Below are 23464 nucleotides of genomic sequence, written 5' to 3'. Positions count from 1 at the left end.
TTATTTGTATAGCTCATTTCAACAACAGTGCTTTTAGTTTTCACAGAACATTAATGAGCATTAAACAGTGCAAAACACATTGTAAAACGCCATTTGAATGCAAGAAGTTGAAATAAAACTGTAGAGAAAAATACAATTGTGCAATGCAGAGGAAATGGCAAAAAATAAACCTTGGCTGAAAAAAAAGCCAAGAGAGGTCTTCAGCTTTGATTTGTAGGAACTGAGAGTTGTAGCAGACCTGCAGTTTTCTGGGAGTTTGTTCCAGATATCTGGTGCATAGAAACTATGCTACTCCACGTTTAGTTCCCACTCTGATTTCAGTAAGGCATGCAGACCTGTCCCAGATGACTTGAGAAGTATGGATGGTTCATGATGTTTACCAGATCTTTAGCACCTTGAGATTTTGTTTCAAAATATAAAGTGCGTTAAAAATAAAAATATTATTATTATTATTATTATGATGATGTATAGCACAAGTATTTTGGCCATAAACCATTTAATGTTTTATTGAAGAAAAGTTGTATTTTGAAATCAATTCTTTCAAAGACAGAGAGCCATTTAATCATGTGATCCACCTTCTGGATATTAGTTTTGTTTGATTGATTTTGTTTGATTGATTGAATACTTTATTAGTCCAACAATGTAAACAGCATGTGGTACAGTAAGACATTAAGGCTAAAAAGATAACCCCAAAAAGTTGTGTGGACTTGTTTCCAGTGTGGTCTCATGTATTCAATGTATCAACAGCATAACAAAAATGAACACTTATAAGGATGTTGACTTGAGCTGCAGCGCCTGGATCAACTGCTGTGATCGATTTTCCTTTAGGGAGACTCAACTACTGTAAAGGTGTCTTTACAGTAGTTGAGTACTATGAATGAACATACTCAAATTTGGAATGTTTTTGGAATGTTTTTTCATCTTGCCCAAGTCCTTTCATTCTTGATATGTTCAAGTGATTATAGTAGGCTGATTTTGGAATTGTCTTATGTGGCTTGAAATTCATCTCTAGATAAGATTTCTAACTTGGGTTATGTTTTTTTACATTACCGATGTAAGCGCTGACTTAATAATTTATGCATGATCTGCTCATGTATTGTAGCATAATTCTCGATGGCCAAAGCGCAATACCTCCTATCTGAAAAATTCACTTTGTTGGGAAAATTAAAAAGAAAATGTGTGTTCAACATTAAATCTAATTATCTAATATTTCTAGTCACATGACATTTTTGGCAAAATGAGGGGCAGAACGATGTTGCAGACAGACTGACCATGTGCAGCATAGCCTGTTGTCCTCATTTCAAGTGAAACCCAAAAATCATGAAATTTGCAGATAGGAGGTTTTGCGCTTTGGCCATTATGTTGTTGTTTCCCATAATCTGAGCCAGGGTGAGCAGGTAGATTGTCGTACAGAAGAGGCCCTAATATGGAGTCCTGAGAAACTCAGATATATAATTACCTAAAAATTAGACCCTGTAGTCTGTAGTGCTACTGTGCCAGAATGTCCCACACAGTTTGTCCGCTAGCTGCGGAACAACAATGGGTGGACTTTCAGGCCCATGGGAGCAGCTACGGAGAACGCTTTGACACCGGGCAGCACTACGGTACTGTACGGTAGTGGACTGGGAACTTTGTTTCCTCTGGTGGTCCAGCCTGGTACAATGGGACATGGCCACAGAATGGTTGTTAGAGGGGGTTTCAGCAACTTAACTTGGGATGCCCAGAAACGAGGCAGAGGGCTTGCAGAGTGTTGTGTTGTCTCTGCTATAACTGTCAGCCGCCATGTGGAGACACTGCTGTTTGTGCCCATGGAGGGCTGGTTGACATGACACATGCCTTGACTTTGTGGATGTAACCTTGCTGCACCATAATATTTGGGTCCGTGTGTGTGTGTGTGTGTGTGTGTGTGTGTGTGTGTGTGTGTGTGTGTGTGTGTGTGTGTGTGTGTGTGTGCGTGTGCGTGTGTGTCTCTCTCTCAGCTGTACCAGACTCTGTCCACATCCGTTGGACAAGGAGGATGGTGTAGAGAGACAAGGCCCTGTTACTCTCAACCCACGACACATGCGAAAAGCCTTCAAAGTCATGAATGAGTTGCGCAGGTAACATGCACATCTGAGTACACTCTCACTCTCTCTGTGACTGACACTTTGTGAGTTTGTAGGTTGGCTACTTTATGTGCGCAAACCCCATGTGCAGCTATGTATAAATCAGACTTAAAACGTGTGAATATTTTCATAATACAGACTCACTCTCACAAATAAGTCTTACAACTCATTTCCAGTGTGCTCCTGGAAAGGCCCATGCTATCGTTTATTGTGGGCTCGCTGAAAGCGAGAACACTATGTTATCTTCATTATTTATATATTAAGTTCTCCTCAAAAACTACGTAAGTTTTCAGTCAAGTTCTCCTCAAAAATTACGTAACCTATTCTCCTCGACAGTACAAAGGCAGTAGAGTCAAGTTCTCCTCGACAGTACAAAGGCAGTACAGTACAAAACACAATATAAAAGATGAGGTGAAACCAAAGGGTAGATCTTTATGCCCATACATGGTGTTACATGCAAGCCCACACTGTTTCGTAGGAACAGTATTTCTAGTTAGATTTGTCCTGTAAGCAGCTTTGAAGCAGCCGTGGCGTGAACGCACTCTGTCTTTACATCTAGCCCCCTCTTCTATACAATACCCACTGTACCTCTTGTTGTTTTCTGTATGGTTGCATGTATTCTCTCTCTGTTTCTCTGTTTTGTAATCATGTCATCATTGTTGCATCATGCCTCTCCAGTCAGAGCCTGCTGTGTGACGTCACCATAGTCGCAGAGGATGTGGAGATTGCTGCTCACAGGGTGGTCTTGGCTGCGGGGAGTCCTTACTTCCACGCCATGTTTACAGGTAACCGCTGCTGTTTCTGACCCTACAGGGTATGATAGTGTTCCATTAAGACAAAGCCACCACACACTAGGGATGGGACCGTATGAACATTTCATGTCACAATTATTGTGACCAAAGAAATTGGATTTACGATATTATCGCGATAATCAAAATATCCCCAACATCCATTGTCCTGGGGGCGGAACATTTGCAGATCTACAAGCTCACAACGCGTTGTGATGTGTATGGACTATGGAGCTTGTAGATCTGCTATTTTTTTGCAAAGAAATTTGGTAGAGAGTGGAAAAAAGACTGTATCAAGTACGTCATTTCCAGGTCCGTTTGACCAATTACAGACCATTTTCCTGAGCTCTCCCCTGTGGAGAGCGCCGCCGCCATTGCCGTGGTGTAAACAGAAGGGAGAGTGTTTTCTGCTGGTGTTTCAGTCCGAGTGTATCAAAGGGTGCGTTCGGAAATGCGCACCGGGTCTGGTTAGGGTTAGTTTTAGGCATAGTTTTACTGAGGTTAGGGTTAGGGTTAGTTTTACTGAGGTTAGGATTAGGGTTGGGTTTAGGCATAGTTTTACTGAGGTTAGGGTTAGGATTAGGGTTGGGTTTAGGCACTCACTACACTGAGCACACACTCGGTGCGCATTTCCGAACGCACCCTTTGATACACTCGGACTGAAACACCAGCAGAAAACACTCTCCCGTAAACAGAATCCAGTGGTGGAGTAGAAGTAAAATGATTGAACATGGGAAATACTCAAGTAAAGTACAAATACTCAAAATTGTACTTAAGTACAGCACTTAAGTGAGTGTAGGCTACAAGTTACTTCACACTACTGTTTACAGCACAGCTAATGGCGGCGGTGCCCTCTACAGGGTGTCGCTCAGGAAATCAGCCTATAGAGTGTTTAAATGGTACTGGATATGCAGCTCGGCAAATAAAAGGTGAAGTGTCTGCATTTTCAAATCATAAACGACAATAATAGAATGTTATGATGGAGGAAGTCATTTCACGATGAATTTAAATCTCCACGATACAATTATTGTGAGTGTTTTTTATCACGATAAAGGATAATAACGATTATCGTCCCAGCCCTACCACACACAGGCTGGATCACATCCTACTAGGGTTGGGATCCGGAATCGAAGGAACCGGATCCAACATTGAGGAACCGGAATCGGTTCCATGATTTCCGTGTCTGTAACTGGTTTATCGCACTCATAGGGCGAAGTCCCACTGTGTCAGGAACACAGTCAAACTTTAATATTCACTCTAAATTCTGCCAAGAGACGCTTCTTCTGTGACATGACGTTCTCCCAAAGCCCCATAGTCAACAGCGCCGCCGGTTACAGTTGTAAGGGTCTATTTGGAACCCCGTCAAGTAACCCAGGACCTCACTTTCACAATAATATGTATGCAATACTGTATGTACAGTATAAGCCTAAATTAAACGAAGACCAAAATTATATTGATTAAAAGATAGAAATCGTTAAGGAATCAGACCGTTCATGAGGGAGTTGTTTAGGAATCGTTCGAATCCTAATGGATCCCCACCCTAGTGTCTAGCAGCAACATGTCAAAAGATCGCAGGGAAAATATATGACAGATTTAAATCAAAGAAGTTGGGGTAAAAAGAATCACACACCCTGCAATCACATTCAAGCCCCTCACTCCACTTAGACAAGATTATTACCACCAGAGAGTTTCTTTGTACAAGATATATTGTTTAATATCATCATTCTCAGGATGATGCGAATACTGTCTGGCCCCCAAGTTCTCTGATCCCACTGTGCTTTACTGTTCGCTGCTGGTAATGTTGATGAGGTGCTGCTGTGGGAATTGAAGATTATTGTTCCTTAAGTGGCTTTGGATGAGAGTGCCAACGAAGGGCTGAAACATTAACATAACTGTAATGTGTATTTACACAGTCAGACATCCGGAAGGATTACATGCGTCTGTCTGTCTGTCTGTCTGTCTGTCTGTCTGTCTGTCTGTCTGTCTGTCTGTCTGTCTGTCTTTCTATGGCTATGTGTGTGTCTCCAAATGTGTGTGTTGTGTCTGTGTTTGTGCTAAGTCCATTAATGTGTACTGTATGTGCTTACTGCACCATAATAACAGCCTGCGTGTGGTGGCTTTGTCTTAATGGAACGCTATCATATCCTGGCTGTAATGTATGTCAAACAAATCCTTGGAAGGCCAACACATCCTGTATGTATGTACACCACGTATATACGTGGTGTACATACATACAGGGTGACATATGTCACGCTAAACCAGAAACCGCTGCGTGGAAAAACACTACAGAGGACTATATCGTCACTGTCGGGCAGAAACCTCGTATCTCCAAGTTTCAAATGTGTACACATGTTATCGCAAAGTAAAGCCCTGCTTCACCATACAAGGCCGTCGCACAAAAGTAGTGAAAACAGCAGATCTACAAGCACACAACGCCTCGCGGTGCGAGGCGTTGTGTGCTTGTAGATCGGCTGTTTTCACTAGTTTGAATCATTTTTAAAAGGAAAAATGCAAAACGAACGGTTTTGGACATACAAGGTTTACACCCGACAACGACGATATGCTCAATTTGAATGTGTGTGTGTGTGTGTTCAGGGGAGATGGCAGAGAGCAGAGCAAAGAGGGTGAGGATTAAGGAGATGGATGGGTGGACTCTGGGTCTGCTGGTGGACTACATTTACACTGCTGAGATACAGGTCACTGAGGACAATGTACAGGTACTGAATGCATACACAGTTAGTGTCACAGTGTACAATGTAGAATAGTTCTGTCACAATTATTACATAATCGTCTAATCGTGATTATTTGACATAATCGTGATTATTTTTCATAATCTTCATAATCGTTTCCATGTCAAAAATAGTGGAAATAGCCGATCTACAAGCTCACAACGCGTCCCATCAGTTCTTTTTTAAGTATAAAGTTGTCAAATATGTCAGTAATTTCTTTGTATATTTAGGTTATGTGTCATATCTACCATGTGTAATTCAAAGCCTAAAAGCCAAACAGAAATGTAATTGTCAACGACAAAAACACAATTAAATCGTTAATCGCAATTATTTGAGAGAAAATTAATCGTCATGTAAAATGCCATAATCGTGACAGCCCTAATGTAGAACAGGGGTCTTCAACGTTTCCAGGGCAAGGACCCCTTACTTGAGAGAGAGATGAAGCAGGGACCACCACGACCTGAGATTCCATATAGTTTCATTATTTGACAGCACAATCATCAGTGTATTTTGGATTCATGTCAATTTGTGTTTTCAGATATTTAACCACTTGAACGGTCAATGCTTGATAAACTTGACATTTCACTCTGTACTTAGTCTGCTCTCTTTTCCCCTCTACACCAAACCTCTTTGCCGAAAATAGCCGATCTACAAGCTCACAACTTCTTGCAGCGTGAGGCGTTGTGAGCTTGTAGATCTGCTATTTTTGGCTAAAGTTCTCAGAATATGGACGTTAGGTTTCAAGTGGTTCATAAAAAAAGGAGAAAAAGTTTCTAGTACACAAAGATTCGGACTTGGAGGACCCCCTGTAGTAACTCTGAGGACCCCCTAGGGGTCCCGGACCCCCTGTTGAATACCCTTGATGTAGAAGATACCATGTCTATGTAGATACACACACACACACACACACACACACACACACACACACACACACACACACACACACACACACACACACACACACACACACACACACACACACTGTGTAGATATACTCGGCACATACAGTGTATGTACCCATACTGATGGCAGGTCTCAGTTTGTCAGTTTCCCCTTTGGTGATACAAAAAGGTGCAGTATATAGTCATACCTCAAGACAAGTAAAACATGCAGGTTTCAGGCATATAGTTATGCTACTGTTTGTGTAATGATAAAATGTTCCATGCCTGCAAATAATGCCCCCCAAATGCAGTGCGATGTGTACTTACAGTAAAGGTCTTTGCACACAGGCGTGTTTATCCGCACGGATAAAACGGACAATTTCATTTCTTAAAAAGAAAACAATGATTCTCTACGACCTCATGCACACCGGATCCAAATTAGCTGTACGAAGAGTGGCTGCGGCCGTGCGTTTTTTTGTCGATCGAACCCAGTTCGATTTGTGCGTCTTGTCACATGCGGTAAAAAACTCATCACTCCTTTTATGACTCCTTTTGGGATCCGCAGCGCCGATTCCTCACAGCATTGCACACCAAATCCAATGCGTTTTATTCATGCAGCAAACGAAAAAAACGCAACTGTCCTGTGTGCAAAGGGCTTTAGTCACACACCTTTTCTCCAAAACAAAACTTGTGTTACTGTAAAATGTGCGTTTTATAGTAACACATAAGAAAGATTACATGTTGACAATAATAACAGCGATACACCAAACGTTTGCAGGTTAAATGAACAAAGGCCTGTGTGTGTGTGTGTGTGTGTGTGTGTGTGTGTGTGTGTGTGTGTGTGTGTGTGTGTGTGTGTGTGTGTGTGTGTGTGTGTGTGTGTGTGTGTGTGTGTGTGTGTGTGTGTGTGTGTGTGTGTGTGTGTGTGCTTGTGCGCTTGTGCATGTGTGTGCAGGCTCTGCTGCCCGCGGCAGGGCTGCTCCAGCTGACGGAGGTGAGGAAGGCCTGCTGTGAGTTCCTCAGCTCTCAGCTCCACCCCTCCAACTGTCTGGGAATACGAGCCTTCGCAGACCTCCACGCCTGCTCCCAACTCCTCACACAGGCCAACTGCTATGCTGGTATGTGAAGACCTGCAGTGTGTGTGCATGTGTCTCTGAAATAGACAGAAGGAGATGGGGTAGAGTGGAGGAGGGAATGAGAGGGGGAGGGGAAGGAGTGAAGATGAACGTGAGCGAGAGAAGAGTTCGATACAGAAACAGATGGAGGTGGAAAGATAGAGCTGCAGGAGAGAGAGAGAGAGAGATAGAGCTGCGAGAGAGAATCTAACCAAATGTTAATACTACAGAGTAGGGCATTCACGAATAGTGATTTTTAGTTTTCGAATTATTCGACCTCAAAGTATTCGAATAGTCGAATATTCGACAGAACTGGCCAAACTGTCAAATATTAAGTAAGCAAGAGGCGAAAATTGTAAAAATAGCCGATCTACATGCTCACAACGCCTCGCAACGCAGGCGTTGAATATTCTGCGGAAACGAGTCACATTAAATGTAATACCTACAATTCCAAGTGCTTGTATTTTGGGTGTCACAGCCTAAAAATGTTTGAGAACCCCTGGTATAGAGCATTAACAAATTCATCAATTCATCCACCAGGGGCATTGAAAAAAATTAAAATAAAAAGGCGAATATTCGACTTCTGTGAACAACGTCGAATAGTGACTTTGATATTCGAATATTCGAATATTTGGTGAATGCCCTACTACAGAGCGAGATTCCATGCTAGATGCTCTGTTTTAATGTGGTGTGTGTGTGTGTGTGTGTGTCTGTGTGTGACTGTGAAGGTTGGAGTCCTAGAGAGACAAGAACTGGAAAATGAAAAGTAGTAATCAGTAAAGTTGAGATGGAGAGAAAAGAGAGTGCACAAGAGAGAAAGAAGGAGGGCAGAGGTTGGTGTTGATCAGAACGCTCATGTTTGGTTTGGTTTGACAGAACAACACTTTGCTGAGTTGGTTGGAACCGAGGAGTTCCTCAACCTGGGCATGGAGCAGGTGTCCAGCCTCATTGCCAGTGACAAACTCACCATCCCCACCGAGGAGAAGGTACACACACACACACACACACACACACACACACACACACACACACACACGCTACAAACACACACAGTACACACACAGCATACACCAGGGGTCTTCAACGTTTTCAGGCCAAGGGCCCCTTAGCTGAGAGAGAGATGAAGCAGGGACCCCCACAACCTTTTCATAGATTCCATATAGCTTCATTGTTTGACAGCACGATCGATCATCAGTGAATTTTGGATTCATGTCAATTTGTGTTTTCAGATATTTAACCACTTGAACCTTCAGTAGTTAATAAACTTGACCTTTCACTCACAAAGATTTGGAGGACCCCCTGTAGTACCCTAGGGGTCCCGGACCCCCTGTTGAAGACCCCTGGCATACACAATCAAATCCAGAGTGTTAATGACATTTTGAGAGTTAAATTAGGCTGGCTCAGGTGGGTCGACCATACTGAGTGTAAGGACCACCCCCTTGTCTCTATCGTGTCTCTGCCCTTGGTTTCCTGTCACACTGTCCTATCTGAAATAAAGCATTAAAATAGTCATACTATTTCGGTCTCTCATTTGACCTACATTGAAACAGTGGGATGTAGCTGTTATTTTTGGAATCACTGGTGCCAGCCAGCTCAGATAATTCTTGTCTCGTTGTGAGTTTTTTGTGTCATTAAAAGAGGTGGGGGGTGGGGAGCTTCTCCTATTCTATCTAATCATGTGTCAGCTTTTCTACATTTTCTAATTGCTGTTTTTAAAGGTCTCAACTAAATGCGCCTTTGCAAGGCAGTTCTATGCTTGTTCTTCACAACTTTATTTAAAGCTAATACATTTTAGAGTGCTGTGTGTATGCGCCTCATTAGTACAGGTGTTATTAATTTCGGAGCACCCCAGGGTTTTCCAAACACCATTTCAGTTATCTTTTATTCTCTGTACTGTACATGACGGTGTCGCTTGGTGTAAACAGATGTTCGTGTGATGGAGTATAGATTAAAACCCATTTAGGCATAAAATTATTGAATGCTTTAACCAGTGAAAAATAGCAGATATACAAGCTCACAGCGCGGCACCGAGTGCCACGCTGCGAGCTTGTATAGATCTGCTATTTTTTTTAAAGAATTTTGACACGATTCTATAAGTGTCTTTTGAATCCTTCTAAGGTTTTTTGAAAAACCTGTGTTTCCATGTCAGCAATCTGGCCAGCCATCGTTAAAGAAAAGGTCCTTTTCACTCAACTGGAGCTCAGTTAGTCTGTTCTTGAGAGACTACTCTGTCAGTGGTTCTCAAACCTTTTCATGTGAAGGACCCCCAAAATGATATTTATTTGGCCACGGACGCGCATCTCAAAATATTTAGTTCCAGGGACCCCCCAGAAGCAAAACTTGAGTTACAAATGCTCGCTTTGAAAATACATACAGTATATTCAAAGATTTGCACACATTTTCACAACTTTTTCAAAAATAGCAGATCTACAAGCTCGCAGCGCGGCACTCGGTGCCGCGCTGTGAGCTTGTATATCTGCTATTTTTCAATTGTTAAAGCAGTCAATAATCCTAGGCCTAAATGGGTTAAGCTCTGGAATGCTTGTGTGCTTCATGTGAAGGTATTTGAAGCAGTGATTGCTTGGGTCAACCACGACAAAGACGTCCGCCAGGAGCACCTGGCTCACCTGATGGAGCATGTCCGCCTGCCGCTGCTCTCCAGGGAATACCTGGTACAGGTACGTACACTATGTTGCTCTGCAGTGCACCCTGCATGCTGCGCTGAAATGCAACACACAGGGTAGGGCTGTCACAATTATGACATAATCGTCTAATCGTGATTATTTGACATAATCGTGATTATTTTTCATAATCGTCATAATCTTTCCATGTCAAAAATAGTGGAAATAGCAGATGCGACGCGTTGTGAGCTTGTAGATTGGCTATTTCCACTATCAATGTTCTTTTTTAAGTATGAAGTTGTCAAATATGTCAGTAATTTATTTGTATATTTAGGTTATGTGTCATATCTACCATGTGCAACTTCAAAGCCTAAAAGCCAAACAGAAACGTAATTGTCAACGACAAAAACACAATTAAATTGTTAATCGCAATTATTTGAGAGAAAATTAATCGTCATGTAAAATGCCATAATCGTGACAGCCCTACACACAGGGGCACGGTGGCGCAGTGGTTAGCACTTCGCCTCACAGCTAGAAGGTCCTGGGTTCAATTCCCGCCGGGGGACGCTGTGGGTGCTGGGGGCGTGTTTCTCCCTCTGACGTCATCAGCGCCGACACCCTAGGTGGGGTCGGCGATAAGGCCTTTCTGTGTGGAGTTTGCATGTTCTCCCCGTGTCTCCTAGGGTTGATGCCCTCACAAAAACATGCAGTAATCCTGGTCTCAATAATGCCTCCCCCTGGCCAGCCGGGGCGCTTGATGGAGGGGAAAGGAACTGGTTGGAATAACGTGTTCCTTCCACGCGCTACGTCCATCCCGAGGAAATCCCCCCTGTCAGGTGACTACTCATGCATTGAAGGAAGCATGAGGTCAGTCCGTTGTCTCCCCAGGCGCGGCAGAGGGAGATTACATAGGCAATTGGCACTGGGTGAAAATGGGTTTCAAAATCGTGGGATAAAAATTATGAAAAAAAGAAAGAGAAAAAAAAATGAAATGCAACACACATGTTTCTTGACATGGTCGAGAGTTTCATCACGACAAGCAACATTGTTGATGTCTGCAGCATGTTTTGATTTGTGTCTCAGAGCTACAGTGGTGTTGATATCGTCCCAGAAGCTCAGGTGCTCCATTGCTCTTTGTTGCATCATGCTTCAAAACCTGTTTGAAACTGTGTTGCTTTTTCACCCATCTGCGCAAAAGTTAGCGTTCAAAAGGTTTGTCGTTGATAAATAGTTTTTACGTTTTTGTCATTTTATGTGTAAATCCTCTCAGTGGAGATGGGGCACAAGAACTGCAGATCAGAAGAAAGATTTGTCTTTGTTTGTTTTTTTTAGATGCAAAAGAGTAGTGCCAGTTTTTGATTCCAGGTGTTTCTTAAAGAAGATACAACCCTCATTTTGATTCTATGACGGTTGTTTAATAAAAAAGAAGAGGATATTTCTCTCAGTTTGATTCCAGTTGTTTCTTTAAAGAGCGGATAGGAAATGTTGCTTGTTTATGACCTATGAAGGAAGACGATGATGAAGACAGGAATGGCGTGTATTATTGTTAGACTGCATAGATGTTTACATTGCAGGGATGACGCGTGGGTAGTTTGTTATTTGGCTGCGCTGACACAAGTGCTATGCAATTTCTAACTTCACACAATGCAATTTGTTTTTGTAAGTTAACAATTATAACCATGAGTCTACCGTACCTGCCTTTTACATTAGTATAGGCTGTCCTCGCAGTGCTGACGCACACTGTATTTTGTCATCCCAGCAATTACAATTGCATAGCTGTCCAGGAAATAGATTTAATAACATTATAATATGTCTGTCAACATAAGTATTCGCTATATCAGTGGTTCTCAACCTTTTAAGGCCATGACCCCCAAAATAATCATATTTTTTTAACTGGGGACCCCCCTCCACCCTGACGAGCACTAAGAGTTGAGGCATTACATTTTGTATAACACAGTTCTATTGTGAAAATAGCAGATCTACATGTTCACAACGCCTCGCGTTGGGAGGCGTTGTGAGCATGTAGATCGGCTATTTTCACAATTTCTTCCTTTAATTAATATTTGACAATTTGGCCAATGTTTAATTTGTTATTTTAGAGGTATTAAAAAGTCCTTAAATTGACACTTTGGAAATGTGCATATACTTAAACTTTATGGTGGTTTGTTTACTGTTGAGTGAGAAAACAATGTTGCACATTAAAGGACAACTTTTGATTTCAGTGGGTGGGGGCATGCGTACAAGTGGCTAAATATGTATTTTTAGACACGATGAGCCGACACATTCTTTATTACTATTTACAGCAACACTACTAGCCCCCATAAGTCACACCTAATCATGAAAGATTTCGGTGCATGTTGGGAAAGGGCTTATTATGTCTAAAAAGACATATTTAGCCACTTGTACACATGCCCCCACCCACCACTGAAATCAAAGCAGTAAATGAGAACATTTTAACACTCATATTTTCTTTTTTCTAATTACAATCTAAAAAATGAACCCTTGTTGTAAAAAACTAAAGTTGTCCTTTAAGTTAGGGGACATCCAAAATAATTTGGGGACCTCCCTGAGAACCACTGCACTATGTGAGTGTATAAGTTCCAACAAACCAACCCTCAGATTCTATAGAAATGCCTCCCTGCCACCATATACTGTAGGCCCTCAGCCCTGATTTTAAGTACCGGTACATCAATTCTATTGTATGTCTCTCTTTCTGTCTCTGTGATTGGCTGGGTCAGCGGGTGGAGGAGGAGTCTCTAGTTAAAAACAGCAGTGCGTGTAAAGACTACCTGATTGAGGCCATGAAGTACCACCTGCTGCCAGCAGACCAACGCGCTCTGATGAAGACCGCCCGCACACGCATGAGGACCCCTGCCTCCTGCCCAAAGGTACACCCACCCACACACACACACACACACACACACACACACACACACACACACACGCTCAGCTTGTAGATCGAATGTTTTCGGTGCGCGACACAGACACGCAACTAAGCATCGATTAATCTATACTTGTGGGGACGTTTGGCCCTCACAAGTTACTATAGTAATAGCTACTTGTGATAAACACACACACACACACACACACACACACACACACACACACACACACAAATATGCTTATGCTTCTTACTAGTATATCAGTATTCTGATATTTACCTGCGGGCTGCATTAAGTGAATGTGGGGGCTGCGTGTGGCCCCCGGGCCGCCAGTTGCCCATGTATGACCTACAGTAAAGGGTGAGGACAAGCTAAATGTCCTCACTTATTGTGATTTCCCCTCACATTTCTCTCCTGGGCACATTTGGTCCTCACAGAAATAGAAGTACACACTCTGATCTTGTTGTTTGTATGCTAGGTGATGATTGTGGTCGGAGGCCAGGCTCCCAAGGCCATCCGGAGTGTGGAGTGTTATGACTTTGAGGAGCAGCGCTGGTACCAAGTGGCTGAGCTCCCCACTAGGAGGTGCAGAGCAGGTAGGAAACATTTAACACTTCAACATCTGCATTTAACAGTTATTCGTATTGGCAATAATATTACACACAGAATTGTATATACTATATATGCTATACTTACTATATCTATATATATCGTCGCTGTGGTGTACAAACCGTGTATGTCGAAACGGTTTTCAAGAAATAGAGAAAATAACCTGTGTTCCAATTGATCCAGTGAGTTTAAGTCACAAGTCCTTTTAATACTTGTCATTAAATAGTTATAAAATCCACAGACAGACTTAAAAAGGTTTCAAAAATAGCAAACCTTCAAGGTCAGAATTTGTCGCGATTGGATTGTGACGCATTGTGAGCTTGTAGAACATCTATTTTTGCTAGTACACTGACACAAAAGTATGAAGAAATAATAGGTCATTCATTTACAAAAAAAAAGTTTAAATATGAATATTCATGGTTTCCAGCCAACAACAACGATATCCTACTATAACTGCATAAAAGCATGCATTTTTCCTGTAGTGATGTACGATAATGTATGCCCATACATTTTCTTGAGCAGTCGTACTTGTTTGTGCGGTTGGTTGTCATTGTAGATAATCTGTGTGTCCTCTGTGTTGCCCTGTGCTAGGGGTGGTGTACGTGGGTGGGTGTGTTTATGCGGTTGGAGGTTTTAATGGCTCCCTGCGCGTGCGGACGGTGGACTGCTTCGACCCCGCAACAGACAGGTGGACATGCGTGAGCAGCATGCAGGATAGGCGCTCCACTCTCGGAGCAGCTGTTCTCAACGGATTGCTGTACGCCGTAGGAGGCTTCGATGGCAGCACAGGTGTGTACGCGTGACGGGTTGTCACCATCATGACAATTTAGTTGATGATTGAATGTCATTCTAATAATTGTGTGACTGAATTGTGGGTTTTGGCAACAGTGACATTTCTGTTTGCCTTTTTAGGCTTTGTAAGCTCAGATTCAATAGAACCGCTATTGCATAGTGTACAGAAACGGCTATCTGCTGGAGTGTTTGTGTATCTGCCTGTTTCTAAAGTTAAAGGAGCCACTCCACACCTGAACTTGGCAAACACGCTGGACATAATACTTTGTACATACGATTCAGTTTCAAATCTGTTCTTAAAGAGACAGTAGGTACGCAGTTTATTTCCTTCTTGCTTGTTAATGGTCTGAAGCCACTTCTCCTCATCTGCCACTGCAGCAGCCTGATCAAGGCACTTTATATCACTTTTGAGAGAACAGTATCTGTTTTGGCAAGATGAGGTAAGTGCAGCGAGCCAAAGAAAGTTCTAACAGTATGGGAATAATTCTTCACATTTCTGGTCTGGTCCACCCACAAAAATACACGTTTACATAGTCTGGTGTCAGGCATGCTACAAAGCCTCTGCCAGTTTTTAAAGATACAAGACCACTGGTTTTGCCATGGCGTTTTCCACCCCATGTCGCCCTGTATAGCAGCGTTAGGAGTATATTTACCCTCACCTAGATAGAAACGACATGCCCTATTAAAGACGGCATTGATACATGAGTAGCTCTTATCTTATGAATGTGAGATTGTGTGCGTTATTTGCAGGTCTGTCCACGGTTGAGGCCTATAACCCAAAGACAGATGAATGGTTCCACGTTTTACCCATGAGCACGAGACGCAGCAGTGTCGGAGTTGGAGTTGTCAATGGTGAATAAGTCATATTTTTGAACTTTTTTTTACCGTTTTCTAAAGGTCCATACACACCGCCGGCGAATTAGCGTATAATTCGCCTTTTTTTTAAACCTTATAAAGTCAATGGAAGCGTCCACAACAAACGCGAATTTCGAAAAAGCGAAAAGGCGTCTGTTTTTTATTCGCCCTTGATTGATTGATTGATTGAAGACTTTATTAGAAGTTTGCATAGGAAAAGGTGCAGTTTCATGACGGTACAGTTCACTGGTACAAGGTCTACTAAAAGGAGATCCATGAAAAGACTAAGCTTATTTCCACAGGAAACCATTTAAGTATCTCATATAACATTGAATGACAGACGAATAGAACACAGTACTATGCAGTAGATATGTAAGGAAGATAAAAAGAAAGAACAAAAAAAACAAAAAGAAAACAGTAAGTCTAAACAAACAGAAAGTATATACAAAGAAGGGGCAGGGGAGGGTAGGGCTGGGCTAGGTTTGTTTTTTACCAGTTGCGAACGGCTGCTGCCTGTAAGTGGTTTTTCAGGGCAATTTTAAAGGATGCTAGGGATCCACACTCCTTTATGGCCTTCGGTAAGGCTTTCCACATTTTGGTGGTATAGCAGAAGAATAAGTTTGACCCTTTGTTGGTTTTGACTCTGGGTTGAAAGTGATCTGTGGCGCTGCCTCTGGTGTTGTAATTATGGACATCCTTATTTTGACAGGTACTTGGGTATCATAGTGGTGTAGTGTATCTTGTACACCAGGCCCATTGCAAGTTGCTGTACTCTGTCATCTACTCTGAGCCACCCCACTCTTAACTGGTGAGTAGCGGTGTCGAATTTAGCGAACATTCGCTGGTGAACTCCTCTCTCTCTCTGTATTAAATCAAGCTCACTCTATCCTACTTGAAGAGAGAGAGAGAGAGAGAGAGAGCATGGTCGAGAGACCTTCCCTTTGCATTAAGGCCGATGGGAACGGTGTTTCTTTTCCGTGTCTCTCGTCTGTGTGGCTGCTTGGAAAAAGTACTCTGGTAAAAGCATGGTTTATGTATGTTCTATTGTTAATTTATATCTGCAAAAAGACTAATGTTTTCAAATAAATCGCTGGGTATTAAATACAATAGGATCCGAAATGTAGTGGAGTAGAAGGAAAGTACTGGGAATTGGACTCAAGTACAAATACCTACAAGTACAGGCTACTCAAGTAAATGTACTTTTAGTTACTTTACACCACTGCTGCTGCGAGCTGCCTATCTGTGGGGGAACGGAGCGGAGGGGGAACGGTGAACGTGTGTTGTTTCTTCTGTGATGTGATGGGTTGTGTGCGCCTATTCTTCTTTTTCTTTTTCTTATTTAATAGGCTAACAACCACGGCCAGGTCATCATCACTTGAGGATGTAGTTTCCATTGTTTTATTTGTTTCCCCGTCTCCGTTCTCCTCTCTCTCCTTTCTTCTCCTTTTCCTGTGGCTACAGGCAGATATCACCCCCTCGTTTTAAGGCGAATTAAGTGAATATTATACGCATATTCGCGTCGCTTTTTGGTGTGTATGGAAAAAGGCGAATCGCGAATACTTCACTTTTTTGGTTCGCTTATTCACGTCGCTTTCGATAATTCGCCGGTCTGTACAGACCTTTAGTCCTGTAATGTTTCGCTTATTGTCTGTTGTCTCTCTCTGTGTGTGTGTGTGTGTGTGTGTGTGTGTGTGTGTGTGTGTGTGTGTGTGTGTGTGTGTGTGTGTGTGTGTGTGTGTGTGTGTGTGTGTGTGTGTGTGTGTGTGTGTGTGTGTGTGTGTGTGTGTGTGTGTGTGTGTGTGTGTGTGTGTGTTTTCCAGGTATCCTATATGCAGTGGGTGGTTATGATGGAGCAACCAGACAGTGTCTGAGTACAGTAGAGGCCTACAACCCAAACAGTAATACATGGAGTTACATTACTGAGATGGGCACACGACGTAGTGGGGCAGGTGTGTTTGGAATATGACAAAGTGTTTCACAAATGATATTGAAATAGTAAAGTCCTCTATGCGGTCCAGTAAATGCGCTTAAAGGGATCCCTGGCTAATACGACAAATATGCCTTAATACATTATAATTGTCCTCTATAACTACAATGTAAATTTAAATGTCATGTGTGATCTATCCTACATCAACCCTGACAAGGTTTGTTATGGGACAAAAAGAAACTGAGCTGATATTTAAGCGATTATTCAATCAATTACTATTTCGGATAATTGAGAAGCCTGTTTTCTGGGATTTTTATTTTATCTGTGTGGCTTATGGACGGTTTTATTTGAAGCACGGCTGAATCCACTTCTGTCTCCAGGTGTGGGCGTGTTGAAAGGCCTGCTCTACACGGTTGGCGGACATGACGGCCCATTGGTCAGGAAGAGTTGTGAGGTGTTCGACCCCGCCTCCAACAGCTGGCGACAGGTAGCAGACATGAACATGTGTCGACGCAACGCAGGTAATACTCACCTGTCACACTGCTACGCTGTCAGACACAAGACCTCGTAGGGATGTAGCAAGGATCATGGTCTGTCAGTATTCACCACGTGAACCCTAGCGTAAGGGTATGGCATTATAGGCAAACATTCGGGGAAAATTGGCAAACATTTGAACATGTTCTGATCTACAAGCTCACACTTTTCAGCGAAAAGATTTTAGGAGTTAACCATAAGGTTTAACGTGTGGTAGTATTAGTATTTGTAATGTTTGTTGTTGTTGCCAAGTCCAAATGTATTTTATACCAACAAACAGATTATATGTTTATGTGTGAAATAGTATGTACACTACAGTATATAATATATCTCTGTGTATATGGGAGTCAATGTGTACAGTATCTTTATGTAGCTGTGTGTGCATTTCAGGTGTGTGTGCTGTGAACAACCTGCTGTATGTGGTGGGAGGAGATGATGGCAGCTGTAACTTAGCCTCTGTTGAGTTTTACAACCCAAACTCTGACAAGTGGACACTACTGCCTGCCTGCATGAGCACGGGACGGAGCTACGCAGGTACACAACATACACAAACGGCTATTGATTTTTAAAAAAGTTGTAATTTTTAAAACAATTTGTGTGTGTTGAGCAAAAGAGGACAAAATGTGCCACAGAGGCACAAAAATCCAGGTTCAGGCACAGATTTAGAAATAAAAGTCCTTTATTCAACGGGCTAGAACATTAAAATTGTTTTAAAACTTTGAATAATGATTTTAAGGCTTTGTATATAATAAAATAATTACTAAAACTACTGTACTAAGCAGGAATGTCCACTCTTTATACTGAAACCATACATACAGTAGCAGGTGTGTACTCACACGCAGCTGTGTACATACAGTCCACAGAATACACTGCAAGTCCACATTCACAATTTCACATGCTCTGTTCTGCCTTAGCTAGCTCTATAGCACCATCAAGTGGTAAATCTCAGTATCCAGTTCTGATGGAGCTTTTTACCAGGAGCATTAGCACTTCTACTACTGTTACTAATACTTCCGCTTCTAGTTGATTGTATTCCTACTACAACTACTACAAAAATGTTTTAATGTCAAGGGCCCCCTAAATTAATTATGTATTTGGTCCCCACTTTGAGAACCACTGCTGAGTGTATAATTCACGCTCTACTGTATACAGAAGGAAAATGAATTAATTTTATGGATGAATCTTAATGATCATTTTTTAATTAATGTAAAGTGCAATTGACTACCTGAAACGCAATGTGTAGCAAATTATGTATGGCAAAAAAAGAATAATAATAATGAATGAATGGAATAAACTGATGGACAGAACACAGAGCCGTGTGGATACGAGGCTTAATTAGAACGGGTACACATTATTGTGTATCAATGTTTTATGCTTTAACTATTGAAAAATAGCAGATATACAAGCTCACAGCTTGTAGATCTGCTATTTTTGAAAAATCGTGAAAATTTGAATTTTGACCCGATTCTATAAGTCTCTTTTCAATCCTTCCAAGACTTTTTGAAAAACCTGTTTCTATGTCCGCAATCTGGCTCGCCATCGTCAAAGAACAGGTGTTTTTCACTTAAATGGAGCTCAGTTAGTTTGTTCTTGAGAGACTACTATGTCAGTGGTTCTCAAACCTTTTCATGTGAAGGACCCCCAAAATGATATTTATTTGGCCACGCCCTAGCGACCCCACTTCAAGATGCGCTGTGATTGGCCGGTAGTGTATGATGACGTCATTTTGCCGCGAAATTCTCCCCCCCTCACGGCTCATAGAAAACATATAAAGAGAAGGCTTTTGAAGCTGAAAATAATGGAGTGGGTGTTCTAAAACGTTAGCGATTTAACAGTTAAGACAATTTTAAGATTTGTTTTATAAAAAAAGTTACATGGTATAACTTTAAGAGCAGATAAAAGGGACACAGAGAAGCAGCCTTGTCGTTAACACCTTTCTCTTCCCTCCTAGGTGTCACTATGATTGACAAGCCCTTATGACTGCGCTGAGTGCTGCTGTCTGCTGACCGTTTTTTTGAAGCGGAAGTTGATCTCCTTCCGCTGACCGCTGACCTGGGTTCTATACCTATGATGCCAACGTCTGCACCTGAGGCTCTGTGTCCACACATGGGCACTGATGATGATGACGATTAGGATGTTGATGAGGAGTAGCTAGACGATGAAGACTATTGCACTTAAAAAAGCGGGAATGAAAATGATTTTTTTTATCCTCTTGCCAAACAGGACTGCAACAGCGAACAGGAGATTTGAGAGTGGGGGGAGGGTGCAGTTTACCTCCAGTTTTTAAGCACCACTGACTACCACTAATCATGTAACCGAAACACTACTGATGATGCTGAGGACCTGCTGTACTTAAAAAGTAACGTCACTGAGCCAACTTTGTCGGACATCGCCTTACTTAAGCCTTGTCCTGCGAGCGAGGAAGAGGAGCATTTAGGACTATTATCTCTCTCCTTTTTCCCCCCTCTACCGTTTATTTCATCTTCCCGAGAAGTGAGCGTGCGCGTGTGTGTGTGTGTGTGTGCGCATGCGTGTGTGTTTGTGCGTGTGCTTGCATGTATGCATACAGTACGTGCTTGCTTGCGCATGTGAGCATGTATGTATGTCGTACAGTATGTATGTACTATGTATGTGCAGAGGTGCACCTCCTGGTCTGATGAAGAGCGTGACCTCTTAAACTCTTTGGTGTCAAAAAGAAAAGAAAGGAAAGTGGCTGAATGCCAAGTGACATCAGTGTTTTATTTAGTTTCCTGTACCACACCACCCTCCCGTTTATTTTTGTGCTGTTTGACGGAGGGGTGCTGGGATTTCAGGTGTGTGTGCCGCTGTTCTGAAGGAAAACGTTCTCCTGATAAAACACTTTGTATTGTTTGATTACCAGAGGATGTTGGCTGAGCCTGCATGTGTTCGCCTTGCACAAAGCAGTTGTAGAAGGAAATGTACATTTCTTAAGTCGAGAGAGAAAAAATATATATATATTGAGACCTTTATGAGGTAAATTGCAGCCAAGGACTCAACTCCTCCGGCAGAGGCTGAAATATCGTTCCATGGTGCCAAAACAAGTGACTGTCCGACGCTGCTTTTTTAAAGCAGTTGTGTTTTCATTTGTGCTTAACTGTCGCCCGCCGGCAGCCATGTTTGTTGCTGTCGTCGAAGCCACTGTTTGACAGCAGGTGATTGTGGGCTGAACTAACTGCATGGTCCTAATCTCTGACCTCCTACCCTTGAACCATGAAAAAAAAGACACTGAACTTCCTAACCCTTGATCTTTTCTCCTCGTGTAGCAGCCCCTTATTAACTACTGCACACTCTGACTTAATATGAATGTGCCAATTTCAATGTCTTCTATTATTTCTGTTTCTTATTACTCTCTTCTCCTGTGTGTGTGTGTGTGTGTCTGTCTGTCTCTCTCTCTCTCTCTCTCTCTCTCTCTCTCTCTCTCTCTCTCTCTCTCTGTGTGTGTGCTGATTCTCTATTAGTCAGGGAAAATTAGCAGAATACCTGTCAAATCTGGGAATAAATTCCTTACCAAACAATTTCTTCACCAATGTGTTCGTAAAGGTGTCTAGTAACATATCTAACAAAGATTGAAATTCAACATCCCTAGCAAAATGTTTGACAGCTAGGGTAATTCTGGGTCTCATTCACTTACTATACACTGTACTATAAGGGAAAAAATCACTCCCAAAAATATGCTTTAAGTGGGATGTGAGGGGTCTAACTAGGTGTTTTTAATTATTCTGAATCCATTGCAAGCATTTGTTTTGCATGAAAAACATTCCGTGGGCCAAAAATGGACCCCATACACCTTGTGAAAAGTGATGACTCATCACTAAACCATGTTTTTCGTGCGAAACAAATGCTTGCAATGGATTCAGAATAATTAAAAACACCTAGTTAGACCCCTAACATGCTAATTAAAGCATATTTTTCCCCTTTATAGTACAGAATTACCCAGAATTACCCTAGCTGTCAAATATTTTGCTAGGAATGTTGAATTTCAATCTTTGTTAGATATGTTACTAGACACCTCTACGAACACATTGGTGAATAAATCGTTTGGTAACAAATGTATTCCCTGGGTTTTATTACAATTCCCTGACTATCTCTATCTCTGCTGTTTCTGTCCCTCTATCTTTGCTCTATCTCTGGAACGTGACCAAACCTATTCTTTGATTTTGTTCTCTCTAGCCTCTCTACTGTTCTTGATAATTGCTATTAAGTATTGATATCGCTGTCTCTTATCGGTGTATTGAGGAATGTCATGTAGGCTAATGACCTTTGAAATGTTTCATTACTTGTTTTATATTATCATTAATAAATATGCTTCTTGTATTTAAAGTCGCAAACGGATCTACCCGCCTAATACTTCACTACCACCTAGGGCTGTCACAATTATTACATAATCGTCTAATCGCAATTATTCGAGGTAATGGCAATTATTTTTGCATAAACGTCATAATCGTTTCCATGTTGAGAAATGTTAATATTGTTTCAAACACTTTCAAAAAGTAGTGGAAATAGCAGATCTGCATTGCGACGCGTTGTGAGCTTGAAGATCGGCTATTTCCACTATTAATGTTCTTTTTTAAGTATAAAATTATCAGATATGTCAGTAATGTCTTTGTATATTTAGGTTATGTGTCATGATTGCCATGTGCAACTTCAAAGCCTACAAGCCAAACAGAAATGGAATTGTCAACGACAAAGACACAATTAAATCGTTAATCGTAATTATTTGAGTGGCGATTAATCGTCATGTAAAATGTCATAATCGTGACAGCCCTACTACCACCCATGTGTAGAAAATGCATAAAAGCATATTATAGCACATGAGTATAGTTGTAGTTTTCCCCCTGGTTTCATTTACCATACTTTGTAGTTCTGCTGAATGTGGGCGCACAGGAAAGGATTTTGGAAATGGCCAAATGGATTTCTACACAGAGAGGGCAATTCTTTCAACATAAGATGCTGCATTCAAGTTCAGGAGAGTTTGGACAAGGCAATTGTCTTGAAAGCTGCCTTTAGGTATGGCATGCAAAGAGAGCATTTGCATTTCCTTCACCATAGTGAAAACTGCATTCATGGTCTGGAGAGAGCACTTAAAGGGGCAGGGGCTCAAGCCCCCTTTGATGTTTATGTGTGCATGTTTGGCTCCATTTGTACATTCAAAGTTATGGAGATCCTTGAAGATAAAAAAGTTTGAGAACCACAGTATTTCTACATCACTTCCACATGTATCAGCTGTTTTGTAATAAGTTAACTTGTTCATTTCCAAATTAAAACACACCTTTTTCATCAACAGCATTTTCACTTAAAATGTAATCAACTTAAATGGCATATTAATTACATACATAGATCCCCCGCCCCCCTTACAGGCTACATAACAAAAATAATCCAGCCCATCTCTGCTGCTAAACATCACTCCAAGTGGTATGAAAGCCCAGCTGGCCTCTGATTGGCTGTCGCTGTAGAAACTCTCTGCTCACTATCATCAGTCCATACCGTTGGCCAATCAGCGCTGCCGTTCGGCCCTCCGACGTCAGTCTCCTCTCCTCTGGACCAATCGGAATCCGGAATATTACTGCACTTCAGCCACACGGGCTGTCTCTTCGCTTCCAGGTAG

General features: G+C 41.9%; 1 protein-coding gene across 2 annotated transcripts; it reads left to right on the top strand.

Moving 5' to 3' along the window:
* Positions 1-2005: 2005 nt before the first annotated feature.
* On the top strand, positions 2006-19818 carry klhl2 (kelch-like family member 2; the record flags this gene model as incomplete). Of its 2 annotated transcripts, none has more annotated exons than XM_080722851.1 (14): positions 2006-2099; positions 2784-2890; positions 5489-5610; positions 7459-7621; positions 8495-8604; positions 10180-10296; positions 12978-13127; positions 13600-13717; positions 14322-14519; positions 15273-15374; positions 17198-17326; positions 17685-17825; positions 18229-18372; positions 19790-19818. In XM_080722851.1, exons 1-14 carry the CDS (start codon positions 2062-2064, stop codon positions 19816-19818), a joined length of 1668 nt encoding a protein of 555 aa, XP_080578977.1. In that variant the 5' UTR covers positions 2006-2061. The 2 variants fall into 2 exon arrangements, with proteins under 2 accessions (XP_080578977.1, XP_080578978.1); XM_080722852.1 differs by having other exon boundaries at positions 5489-5628.
* Positions 19819-23464: the final 3646 nt, after the last annotated feature.

This window comes from Nannobrachium achirus (genome assembly GCF_963921795.1).
Source record: "Nannobrachium achirus genome assembly, chromosome: 3".
Lineage (NCBI taxonomy): Eukaryota > Metazoa > Chordata > Actinopteri > Myctophiformes > Myctophidae > Nannobrachium > Nannobrachium achirus.
The sequence above is the reverse complement of the archived record's forward strand: the minus strand, read 5'-3'. Positions and strand labels throughout refer to the sequence as shown.